The following is a 13,160-nucleotide window of genomic DNA, read 5'->3' as shown; positions in this document are numbered from 1 at the left end:
TCCAAAATTTCTAGATATCCATAAACTTTCGAATCAAAGCAAATACTAAAAATCAATATCCGTTAAAATTGAAGCAAATCACAAATATCAAAATTTTGAGAAGCGGATATCCGCTCGGATCCAGAAATATATAAATATATATACATCTTGATTATACTTAATGTTTTAAATGTGTATGTTTATATAACTATTATTATAACATATTATTTGACAAATTCTATTCACATTATTACTTATATAAAAGTATTACATAAAAAAAGAAGAGAAAAAAAATTATAAAACAATTATAACTTTTTTCTTAAGTTTGGTGTTATTATTATTGTTAACTAAATTTAAAATTTACAAAATATGTAGTTTCACTATTTCTTTTAGTTTTTATTTTGTATATCATGCAAAAAAATATTAAAAAATAAATTTGTATTAATTTTTTAAGATTATTTGAATTATTCAAAGCGGATGAGATATCCGTAAGTATTCGTAAATATCCGCAAATATCTATTTATTTTTTGGATATCCGTTTTTCCGAATATCCATATTTTTCCGAAGCAAAACAAATCGAAAAATTAGATATCCGTAACATACGAAGCAAATTACAAATACTTTCAAAAACTCGGATATCCGATGCGTGTCCAGTTCTAGTGGAAACAAAACCATTGAATAGAGGACGTTCCTTGTTTTATCCTGTCCGTGTAATTATTATGTTAATGTAATGCACCTAACCCTAAAATAGACTTTTTCTATCACCCAGTTTTATAAATAGTAAGTTGAGACTACTAGATACAGTATATATTTGTCCTGCGTCGAAAGTCTTTTATTTGCTCTGTCCGTCTCAAAATAAACAACATTTAGAATCTTCACACCGATTAAAAAAGTTATTAATTAATTTAATTTAATTCATTTGTATAAAAATATCAATAACTATAGTTAATTTAACCAATAAAACATTATATTCCATCCGTTTCATAAAGATCCACATTCTAGGAAAAAAATATTTCAAAAAAAAATATTTTTTACTTTTTCAATATATTATTTAATGAAAAAATGTAAATTTCAAAAAATTTAATGGTGTTTATTGGATTTCTATTGGCTATAAATTATGGAAAATTGTTATTCACAAAAACAATGCATTTACAATCAAGTTTTAATGTGTTTTTTTAATATGTGTGAAAAATCTAAAATATGTTATTTTTGAAACGGATAGGGTATTCTATAATGCAAAGAGTCACATACACCAAATAACATTTAATTTGTATAAAACTTATAAACATCATTTAAAATGAAGTAGAAAATTCTTAAAACGCCATTTAAGTGAAATGGAGGGAGAAAATGTTATTGATTCGCAAAAGATAAGCCTCTGTAATTTTCACTACAATTTATAGAAGAGCTTAATTATGAGATTGCGAAAATTGTTGTAGACCTTTGATTACCGTCTTGTGTGGCGCAAGCGCAAGGTTGTCCTCGTTGGCTAAATAATTATTTCGAGAAATAGATAAGTGCTGATGTGTGGTTCCTCTGTCTTTATCTTGAGCTTTTGTTTACGTCTTGGTTTTCGGTGCTTTATTGTCGTTAAGCTTCTGCTTGTGTGGCTGTTTGGACTTTCATATGTTTCTTTATTCTTTTAGTAATCCAATTTTTTAGACGGAAAAAGTTGTAACAGCTTTAAGTATACGATATAGATGAATTTAGGCGATAAAAAATAAAATTAATGAACTAACTAATAACATCATGTAGATCAATCAACTTATGAGTTTTTGCTTTATCGACAGCTACTTTGCTCGTTTTAGAGAGGGATTGTAGATACAAGATACAAGATACAAGCAGCAACTGAAGAATGGTATAATATATCGACATCATCCGAACTTTTACCTCTAATCAATTTTATCTAGCTATCTCAAAGTTTTCAACTTATAACTTTATGATAAGATTCATATTATATTTTTTTTTTGTGTGTAAAAGAGTGACAGCCTATATTATTGTAGGGGATGGACACAGCTCGTGACATAGGACAAGGGAAAAAAATACAGACGCATATAGTATATTAGGGTCGGTCCAAATGATAGTTACATTTAGGTGTGGGGCGGCGAGGCTAAGTTAAACTAACCATAAAACTCCATTATCTACCATACATTTAGAATTAAGAAGTCGCTGTTCTTAATAGCTCCACAATTATTCTTTTACATTATCCAAATCTTAAATAAGTTCAGATCAAGTATAAAAGATCAGTAACATTAGTTTAAACCAATTTTCGTTTAAGTTGAAAAAGGGCTAACCAAAATAAAGTCGAGTTCTACCTTTGTTAACAAAACAATAACTTTTTTTTATAAAGGCAAAACAATAACTATTTAACTATCATCAGTTAATATTACAATCTCTTTTTTGCTATGAAAATACCTTTTTAGATGGAAAGGTAGTATATAGTTCAACAGTTTGATTATTTGACTACGTAAATAATATCATGAAAATCATTTTGCTAACAAACGGATATGAAAATTCTGCTTGCCAAAAAGTATAGTTTATTATGAGAGGGTTTTATGGCGGAGGATTCTTCTCGAACTTTTTTTCTTTGTTTGCATTTTCTATTTAATTAAAAAAATTATTTCAATAAGATCGATGTAAACTATAATTTTTGAAAAAACTGTATTTGTCGACTTACTATAAATTTACTTTTTAAAATATTGTTAATCTCATAAAAATGTTTCTTATAATTATATTTCAATATATGTTTTAATATGCCCGAAAACATAAACCTATCATTTGGAAATCTCTACTATATAAAAGGGACTAAATTGAAACTTTCTACAGCTTATCCACCGAGAACAAAATATTCCTAACCAACGAAACTTACATGTCATCATCAATTTTACTAACATTTTTTGTGGGCTACAAACATCATTCTAAAAGACCAAATGACATCTACGTACTTGCTCACAACACAATTAGGTTCAATATCCTTTATGAACCCATTCAATCAAAACCGGCAACTCTACCAACGTCTTCCATCTTTGCTGCAACCTTTCATTATCTTTTCTTCACCGTTTAGGAACGCATACCCTTTGACACACTATTTACATCCATAAATCCATAACTTCCCTCTTCAATAAAATAACAACTAAATGGCGATACACTCTTCAGCTTCCCCTGCTTCTCTTTATATACGATGACCCCGACTTACACCACCGCCAAATTGATTACTCTCACACAAGAAAAACTTCTTCACAAATGGCTTCTAATGGTTCTAAGCATTGTCGCAAAACCTCCCACCATCTTCTTCGAGCACATGTTCCAGAGTTACTAAGTGATGCACGGCAGCAGCCATTCATTGGTCTTGAGCTCCTCATGATCAACGATAAGGTAAGACCTGATCTTCTGATCCCTGTCAATTTATGTTGTTCTGATACATCTATCTAACATATAAATATATAATCCACATCCACATGTCTCTGTTACAAGGTCTGAGAGGTCACAACGTTAACATAGCCCGAGAGTTGTCTCAATATCTCTCTCGCTCAGTATTTTGAATTATATTTCTATATGTAAGTGGCAAGTGTTTTGACTCTTTTGGGAGAGGGGAGAGGGAGGAGACGTAGCTGACTCCTTTAAGCTCTGGGTGTTTGCTTTTCATTTAATATCAACAAGCTCAAGATCATCATTCATGTACTTTTTCGCGTAGACGCATATCTTGTAAACTCCACATGTGCAGTTCCTTCGGGATGCTGAAGAGGAAGCAGATGAAGAGGAAGTGAAGTAAGAGAGATGCCAAGAAGTAATTGTGCCTCAGCCCTCTCGAATGAATTTCTTTACCGGACATTTCCCAATAACGGCCATGTCTTAACTCGTGGTTTCGGTATCTCCATCCAGTCATTTTGTTTATTTTATAGATTTAGATACACGTGTAACGTCTATGATGAGCTAACTCTTTTGTCTAATGTGAATTCTTTAATGTTGTCTCTCTTTAATGGATGTTTTTTTTTTTTTCAGTTTTAGCCATCTGTTTTAGTAATACCACTCGGATTAAAAAGACTTGGAATAAAAGTTTTGATTTCGATGGATGAAGAAGAAGAATGAAGTCTTATTTGACAGATTTGTCTCAAGCAGGACGAATAAGAAAAGCAAAAGAGTTAAAATTGTAAATAGAAAGACATGTATTAAAAGGTTACAACCGAGAGCTTCAAAATTGATCAATTATATTATTAACCAAAAAGTTTCTTATTAATCTATTTTTATATTCTGAAGATTGAATTTTTAAACTAGGATTTTAATAAAATATATATTGTTAGTATACAATGTACAATAACAAATTATTTAAAAAGTTGTTTTCTTATATATCCTGCTCATGATGGTCAATTGAGTAGATAACCTTAATGAATTAAGAAGAAGCATGAAGTTTTATTCGATAGCATAAACTTATTATGTAATTGCCATTATCAAAATTTCTATCTTTTTCTTATTTTATATTTTTTTTATTTTTCTAAAAAACAAAAATGGAAAATATCTATATATATATATATATATTTTTCTAAAGCTATATGAAAAAAAAACTTATGAACAATTCTTACATTATTTTTTTTTCAAATCTCAGTAGTATTTGTGTACTGAATTAATAAGAATTAGCTTAACAATTAATTACGTTTTAAAATATTTCCGATTCTAAGAACAAAAAATATATAATCAGTAATACATAGACAAACATATTATTTATTTTATATATTATATCTTTAATAATTATGATATTTTTATTTATAAAATATATACGGATCATTTTGTTTTACCCTTTTCAAAATAAAGCTGTTAAATATTTAATTTTAAAAATTGGGAGACCAATTTTATTTTATTTTTCTTATAATGTTAGTATTAGACAACATATAAAAATTATATAAGTTTACAAAATACTTACACATTTAGGATGAACAACCAAACTAAATTAAAATAACAAAATTATTCACATTTAGCATAAAAAACAGTAGTAAATATATACTACTTATGTTTTTAATAAAATTACTTGAAGGATATAAACTTAAAGATTCTAATTTTTGTTGTAATTTAGAATTCCAAATATTCTGTAGAAAACTATAAATAATTGTATTTATAATTTTTGTATCAAAGTAGATGACAAAAATTTATCAAAGTTTGAAACAAACATATACAAAAGGTGAAGGGAAAGGGACATTCATAACCATATCTGATTTTTTAAATTAACTTTCTAAATAATGCTAAAATTTACTACTCACCTCAACACCAAAATTGTTTTTTACTCCAATCCCATTATATATGTTATTAGCAGCTTAAAAAAAACACAATGAATCAAATTAAACCGCTCAGAAATAATATATAAAAAAACATAAAATAATTATTTAAATTTAACAAGATAAAAATATCAACAAAAACCATCTTCAACTTTGTAGTGACAATTTTAGTTCATTACTGTAGAACTATATTCATAAAAAAATATATTGAAAATATATATAAAAAAAAATATTGAAATAAAATTATAATGCATAATCGCGCGGACAAAGAATCTAGTAGAGATAATATTAATTATGGAGCAATGATTAGTATATATGGTTTTAGATTATATATCAAGACAGCTAGCTAGGTAATTAATTAGTGCAAGCTAGTTTTCCACCAAAATAATCATAATCGTCATATATAGTTCTATATTCATTTACGAGTAATAGAATAACCATAACCAACCAATGAAAACAATATTGTAATATAATCAAATAACAATATACGTATAGCTTACAATTATTCATATGTATGCATAAACTCACTCTATATAAACAAACTTTTCTTCATCTCTTCACCATCATAATAACCAAAAACACATTTTTTCCTAAACAGAAATATATTAAATGGCTAAAGATGTGGAAGGAGCAGAGGGAGTCACGGCGAGGGACTACGAAGACCCACCGCCTACTCCGTTTTTCGACGCGGAGGAGCTCACGAAGTGGTCTTTATACAGAGCAGTCATCGCCGAGTTCGTAGCCACTCTCCTCTTTTTGTACGTCACCGTTTTGACTGTCATCGGCTACAAGATTTCCTCCGACACTAAGGCAGGAGGCGACGACTGCGGAGGCGTCGGAATCCTCGGTATCTCATGGGCTTTCGGCGGCATGATCTTCATCCTTGTCTACTGCACCGCCGGTATCTCAGGTATTAATATACAAAAAACGGTCCGGTTCAGTTTTAACAAACATACCCTTTCATTTATAGTTTATTTGACATTGACCCCAAACTTTATGAAGGTGGTCACATAAACCCGGCGGTGACGTTCGGCTTGTTCTTGGCCCGGAAGGTATCGCTGGTTAGAGCGGTTTTATACATGGTGGCTCAGTGTTTAGGTGCGATTTGTGGAGTTGGGTTTGTCAAAGCCTTCCAAAGCGCTTACTACGTGCGTTACGGCGGAGGAGCCAACTCTCTAGCCGACGGATACAGCACAGGGACTGGACTCGCCGCAGAGATCATCGGAACTTTTGTCCTGGTCTACACTGTCTTCTCAGCCACAGACCCCAAAAGAAACGCACGAGACTCCCACGTTCCCGTAAGTATTTTTAGCATCAATAAGTAGAAACTATAAGAACGTTAGTTAACATATGATATAACTAGAGCTACTAATTAATTATACTTGTGGTTATGAATTAGGTGTTGGCGCCACTTCCGATAGGGTTTGCGGTGTTCATGGTTCACTTGGCCACTATTCCGATTACCGGAACCGGTATTAACCCGGCAAGGAGTTTCGGAGCTGCGGTTATCTACAACGAGTCCAAGCCGTGGGATGACCACGTATGTCTCTTTTAGTAGAAGCTAATCACACTATAATTAATGTTTATGATGTGAGAATAATTGAGTATTTTTGGTTTATTCTATGTACAGTGGATATTCTGGGTTGGACCATTCATTGGAGCTGCGATTGCTGCATTTTACCACCAATTCGTCCTAAGAGCTTCCGGTTCCAAGTCCCTCGGGTCCTTCAGAAGTGCGGCCTAAGAAAAACAATTACAAAATGTTTGTTATGGTGTGTGTACAAATTTGGCAAGTTTTAATTTCTTATTGTCTTTTTCTAATTTCTGGCATCAGTGTGAGATATATGTGAATGAATGTTTGTGTGATCGGGGAAAACAATCTTAATGAAATCATATTGTTTTTGCCTGCTTTTAATTTTCCTTTTTTATTACCATCATCATTTTCAGAAAATAAAATGTTACTAAGATTTAGATACTCTACAATGGTTCAATACTTCCAACTTATAAGTTTCATCTGATTCAGGTTAGCAATATGAAGAGGATTAAGAGATTAAAGTAATAAACTAAAATCGGATAACTCTAGTCCAACGTACACGAAAGTGAACACTTATTTTGTGCTGACATTCCCATTCATTATTACTACCTTAAAGTATAAAGAACTTGATTTTGTAATGGTTCAAAATAGGTCAAATAGTACCCGATATAACCGAAATAGCAAAGTAGTTGAACAGGTTTTGATATGAGCATGTCCGGATAACCGAACCCAATCGGTTATATTGGATACCCGAACATACATATACATATATATATATATATATATATATATAACACTAAATCTACATCTCTCATTCTCCGTTTAGTTTAGCCGACTGTGCAATCAGTTGAAATTGTTGAATTCAAAGCTAAGCCTTTTTGAAATTGAGACTAATTTAATTATGTAGAATTTGATTGCATCGAAGTTTTCCTAGTGGTTCTATAGAATCTTAAAAATTTGAAAAGCTTTGTTTTTCTTCTGCATCTGATTTCAAGAGTGAGATCAAAGCGCATTTGTTTGTGTGAGATGAAGATGTGTAAAGAGATCTCGTTGGTACATCCTAACTTTCTTCTCATGCTGACCATTACGATATTTCTTTTCTCTACATTCTTAAGCACCTGCAAAATACTAATTTTTTTATCTGTAAAACATACACTATAAATACCCAAAACCGAACTAAAGATATTCGAATCCGGCCCGATATGTAAAATTACCAGCCAGGTTCTAGACTTCTATACCGAAATATCTGAAACCCGAAATACCCGATCAGAACTGAACGGTATCTGAAACAATGTGTCACTTTTCTTAAATATACAAAGGTCATCTTCTGAAATAGCAAAATCATAAAGTATAACAAGATGGACACACAAGTTTGTTGGTAAATCCAGTCTAGGCCCATATATAGTCCAAAATAGGCCCATTATCAAATAACCAAAAAAAAAGAAGTTTCTTCATCAGCTTCGACCTGTCGTGAAAGGTTTGAAATTTGAAAAAATTGCAACCCATAATAACAGGGAATATGCCTAATCACGACTCACGACTCACGACTCACGACTCACGACACATAATAAATGGGTTTAGTCGGCAAAAGAACATTGAACGGGTTCTACCGGTAGCCGGTGAAAGTGGTCTAAATTTCCCGGCAACGTGCACAACCGCCGCTATTAATCGCATGTTTCGTCCTAATTTTTCCTTTGATGATGAAAAATTATTTGCTTTTCTCTTTTTAAAATATAAAAACCGATCCTCTTCCTCTTCCATTGCCACAAATAAAAAGAAAAAAAAAAGGAAGCAACTTTTTTCTCTCAAAAACCTCTCCTTTTTTTCTAAGAAGCTGCGTCATCTCTACGAATCCATTCCTCCCTTTTGCTTCCTCCTCCGACGATCGGTCTCCTTCCTCCATCGCCGCGCGCGCGCTCCGTGGTATGTTTCTCTCTGACTCCGATCCTTTGTTTGAGCTGAGGTTTCGTTTTCGTATAGCGTTTGTGTGTGTGTATATCTATCTATCTATATGCTGAGTCGATTGCAATTAATCAAATATCTTTTTTTGTCACCGATCATCTGTTTGCTTTTTTCCATCGGTGACTTTTTCCTGCGATCTTACTTCGTGGTATGATCGTGATCATGTCCATGATTCAGACTCAAATTTTATTGCTTTCTTAAAACTTGTCCAACAGATGTTAGCCCCTCGCGCTAGCATTTGTAACACATAGGATTTGGTGTGGCTGCTATTTTTCGTGCACATGTGGGTGTGCTTGCAGACCTTCTTGGTTGATTGAGAGAACTTTTGGTTGGGTCAATAACTAAAGGTTTATGCTTTATTAAGTTTATACCGATCCATTGCAAGTATTAAGTTTAGTGACATAAAACATTACTTGAGTATCTTTGTTTGTCATCGTTGGTATGTGTTGATAGAAGGTGAAATGATCACAATCAAATGATATATATATATATATATATATATTGTTCTTTTGATGCTCTTCAATACGTGTATGTTATATGTAAATCGACTTCTTGTGCTAAGTGTACTTGCGAACACTCTTAATTTGACGACTATAATGCAGTGGCTTGTTTTCTGTGTCTTAGTTTCTTTTCTTTTGGTTCAACAAGGACCAAAATTTAGGTTTCTCTTTTATTTACAAACTCTTAATCTATAAGAATACATGTACTTATGAACTGATAGTTGTATATACTAGTTAAGGTTTTTCTCATCTAAAGGCATCATCAACTTTCACAGAGTCTTAACTCCTGAAAACTTGTTATCTTTTTTTATGATATCTTGAGCTCTCTTAGGTGGTGACTAAGGTAATTGATTATAGATCTGGAATATCTTCCAGTGTTAATTACTTTTAACTTATTTGAGAATATCTCTATCAATATATACCATTCTGCACTCTCTAAGGTCCTTCCTAAAACTGTCTAGTCTTCTTCTCTCTGCATATTTAATCTCCTTACTTTCAGCTTGAGTATGCTCATATGTGTGGGTTTGAAGAAACACTCGTTTGTTTAAAATTAGCGTTAGTGAGGTTCTTCAGTATACAAAATTTAGATTTTTTACGAAAACTGAGTTTGCTTGGTAATTAAAAGAAAAAAAAAACATTTCTGAGCTTGCAAATGTTTTTATAGATAAATTTTAAATATTGAGATGATTTTCTGTGCAGGGACTCTGAGGTTGAAGCTTTGTGTAATCCTCCATGGGGCACAGACATTTTCCTGGTTCATCCCAATTTTTTGATGATGATGAACATGATCAAGGCTGGAATCATATGCACCCAGAGCATCCATATACGAGTCTAGGTAACTATTCGTACATTCATATAGATCTTTACTCTGTTTCCAATTGATTGAATTTCTATCTTTCAACCTCGTTCTCCATTTATAGAGCTTGATGCTCAACTTTTTGGAAGAGATATTGAGTTGATGATGCATGCTTATGTTTAGGTTAAGAAGTTCCATGTGGTTCTCCCTCATGGGTAGATTCAGGTAGTGAGAATTAGGAGGCAACATGTTATAACCATCACATATATCCTTTACCTTTTCTCTGTGCATGAAATTTCTGATCTTATATTATTATTAATATGTCCACGTTTTCTCAGAAAGATCTGGGACTAGTGAGAACAACAGACCGCATGCTTATCTAGCAGAAAACTTGTTGAGTGAAGGAGTGCCAGTTTCTTCACATTGGAACTCTTCTACAGGACCAAATGCCTACACTGCTCCAGGTCATGGTGTGGAGAGGCCACATTACAATCCAGGCACTTCGGGCCCATCCCATGTTCCTTTCATGAGCTCAGCAGTCTCTGCTCCACATGAAACTTATGTGACATCTGCATCTGCTTCGAACTGCAACAGCCATACATGGTCAAATGATAGCTATGTTGATCCACCTATTGAAAATATGAGAGGAGCACTGAAGCGGAAAGCCCCATATGATGCTTCCAACTATGAAATGGGTAGCTCAAGCCAGTACCACGGTGACAGAGCTTCCTCAGACATGCATTTCCCCTCGGAGTTGCACATGGGAAAATCAATAACTCATGATCATGATCCTCATTACATGCCGTGGCCCATGGACCCAACTCACAGAAGTAATAATCTCTCTATCAGAGGAGAGAGTTCTTCAAGGAATGTCCGGAGCCGTCCTACACTTGATTTAGAGACGGGCCTTGATTCTCATCCTACACACCACAATGTTGAGCATCCTAGTTCAGGTCAGTTTCCTGGTCAGGCATCTCACAGAGATAAGGACTGGTGGAACTGTCCTAGACTCTCCCCTGTTCCGGGAGGTATGCAAACTTCCATGATCCCTCTTGAGATTCAAATGTTGTTGTCTACATTCTCTAACTACATTAACTCTCATCTTGCAGATATAAATGGCTTTAGTCCAGAGACAAGTAACTTTCTTCCTGGGAGAAGTGTTGTTAACAACACATCTGGTGATACCTCTGGCTATCACCAGGGGATAACCGGAAACAGAAACTCTACAGCTTCACACTGTTTCCCCGGAACTTCAACGCAATCTCCAAGCAGCTCCCGCTTCTCTCATAGGTCAACACCTACCTATAGAGCTTCATCAAACGGTTTGCGGTTGGGACATGTAGCATCTTCTTCTGCAGACAGGTCTCATTTTGTTAGTGAGACATACCCTTCTAGGCATCTAAGGCCACCACCTCACATTTCATGGCGTAGCAACGGTCGCCCAGGGAGACGCAGGAGTTCCTATGAGAGGTTTCAGCCTCATATCGATGAAGCTGCTCTCCATGAACGGTTTTCATCTCAGGTTTGGTTATCCTTTTCTATACAACTTACCAATAATAACTTAAGCTTCGAAGCTCAAGCCAATGTGATATAGTGCATATCTAGTAGCAAGTGATGGGACCAGCCTCTGAATATTTTTTATTTTGCTGCAGGGATTTATGGTTGTAGATCACCATCTGCAGCATGGATCCAGAAATATGCTTGATCACCACAGAGACATGAGGCTGGACATAGATGACATGACCTACGAGGTTAATTTTACAAAACACTCAAGTCTTTTTAAGCCTTACAATAGTTAAAAGTCTTGCAACTGATATTCATATCTAAAATGATTGACACACTTCAGGAGCTTCTTGCGCTTGGAGAAAGGATTGGGAGTGTCAACACTGGTCTATCCAACACTCAAATCTCAGTTGCTTGTCAGAGACCAATATACCCTTTGTATCAAACGGATGGCTAAGAAAATGTTGCAATCTGCCTGGAAAGATTGCTTCTTCTAAAATCATTTTTATTTCCCGTAATGACTATGAGACTCCCATGGTTTTGGACTAATATGTATTACAAAAACATCATGGCTCATAGAGGCTCCTGTCATCGATGATGAGCTAGCCAGCGACCTTAACGGCACCTTTTGTGGCCAAGATGGCTGCGGACAATGGTTACTTCCATGAACAATTCTCACCGGTGTCAGGCTCTTGTCCCAGATGCTTCTTCTAACCCCATCTCACCGGTGACCAGGGGATTAAGGACCTCCTTGTCGTTATGTGAACTCTAAATGATTATAATGTTGTGAAAGATAATAATAATCATATGCGTGTGTATGAATGTATGTATGTATGTAACTATGTATTTTAATGGTTTGAATCAATAAGAAGAAATATCAAATCGTTATGGATTGAGATATAATAAAGTCGTCTAAGGTCCGATGAGTTTTTTTTTCCAATCATTTGTGTGTTAGATGAGTTTTAAAAATCATTTTTAATCATTTGTTTGTATTCGGGAGTGATTTAAATCATCTAAAACTAGATCATTAATTTACATCATTATGATAGGTACGTAGATACAAAATTTGTTAAGAACTCAACGTCGAAGTATGATATATTGATATATATGGTAAAGTTCTTAGAACTTAGAACTATATATATTGATATATATGGTAAGTTCTTAGAACTTAACATGATATCATCTTCCAGTAATTGACATCTAAGTAAGATATGTTATCAAATCATACAATGCTATCAAATTGGAGACTAAACAGAACTAATGACCATTTTTACAAAACATGTTTAAAGTCTAACATCAAACATACGACGAGATCTAGAATAATATATCAAAGATTAAAAACATAGCTCAATTTATTAATTTCTAATTACTAATTATCAATTGGTTCTGATTTCCAGTTTTTGAAATTTAACAATTTTGAGATTTTCTAACTACAATGTCTACCATTTAAACAAAGTATCTTACAAAAAAATAGTGGTCAACTTGGGGAAAATAATCCCCTATATATTAATTGAGAATCATTTGAAAAATTAGAACCTTCATTTTGTATTAATTAAAAAAAAACCCAAATCCTAGGTGGCACTCTAAACCTTCTAAATTCTATTTCAAAGAATTCTATAACA

The 13,160-nt window shown here is 33.5% G+C and overlaps 2 protein-coding genes across 2 annotated transcripts; both read left to right on the top strand.

Moving 5' to 3' along the window:
* Nucleotides 1-5,634: 5,634 nt before the first annotated feature.
* LOC106441064 (aquaporin PIP2-2-like) lies at nucleotides 5,635-7,158 on the top strand. Its single transcript, XM_013882838.3, has 4 exons — nucleotides 5,635-6,153; nucleotides 6,246-6,541; nucleotides 6,643-6,783; nucleotides 6,874-7,158. Exons 1-4 carry the CDS (start codon nucleotides 5,853-5,855, stop codon nucleotides 6,985-6,987), a joined length of 852 nt encoding a protein of 283 aa, XP_013738292.1. The 5' UTR covers nucleotides 5,635-5,852; the 3' UTR covers nucleotides 6,988-7,158.
* A 1,293-nt stretch (nucleotides 7,159-8,451) lies between these two features.
* On the top strand, nucleotides 8,452-12,047 carry LOC106392693 (E3 ubiquitin-protein ligase MBR2). The gene is made up of 6 exons (XM_048752521.1): nucleotides 8,452-8,700; nucleotides 9,939-10,074; nucleotides 10,374-11,063; nucleotides 11,145-11,557; nucleotides 11,688-11,786; nucleotides 11,882-12,047. The coding sequence occupies exons 2-6, from the start codon at nucleotides 9,972-9,974 to the stop codon at nucleotides 11,993-11,995; spliced, it is 1,419 nt and encodes a 472-aa protein (XP_048608478.1). The 5' UTR covers nucleotides 8,452-8,700; nucleotides 9,939-9,971; the 3' UTR covers nucleotides 11,996-12,047.
* Nucleotides 12,048-13,160: the final 1,113 nt, after the last annotated feature.

Source organism: Brassica napus, chromosome C3 (assembly GCF_020379485.1).
Source record: "Brassica napus cultivar Da-Ae chromosome C3, Da-Ae, whole genome shotgun sequence".
Lineage (NCBI taxonomy): Eukaryota > Viridiplantae > Streptophyta > Magnoliopsida > Brassicales > Brassicaceae > Brassica > Brassica napus.
This window is presented reverse-complemented; position numbering and strand designations above follow the sequence as displayed.

Excerpts from the sequence above, each read along its gene's own strand:
- LOC106441064 (XM_013882838.3), top strand. The coding sequence starts at position 5,853 with ATGGCTAAAGATGTGGAAGGAGCAGAGGGAGTCACGGCGAGGGACTAC. Across the intron at positions 6,154-6,245 it reads CTGCACCGCCGGTATCTCAG|GTGGTCACATAAACCCGGCG; the intron begins GTATTAATATAC and ends AACTTTATGAAG. Across the intron at positions 6,784-6,873 it reads CCAAGCCGTGGGATGACCAC|TGGATATTCTGGGTTGGACC; the intron begins GTATGTCTCTTT and ends TTCTATGTACAG.
- LOC106392693 (XM_048752521.1), top strand. The coding sequence starts at position 9,972 with ATGGGGCACAGACATTTTCCTGGTTCATCCCAATTTTTTGATGATGAT. Across the intron at positions 10,075-10,373 it reads GCATCCATATACGAGTCTAG|AAAGATCTGGGACTAGTGAG; the intron begins GTAACTATTCGT and ends ACGTTTTCTCAG. Across the intron at positions 11,558-11,687 it reads ATGAACGGTTTTCATCTCAG|GGATTTATGGTTGTAGATCA; the intron begins GTTTGGTTATCC and ends ATTTTGCTGCAG.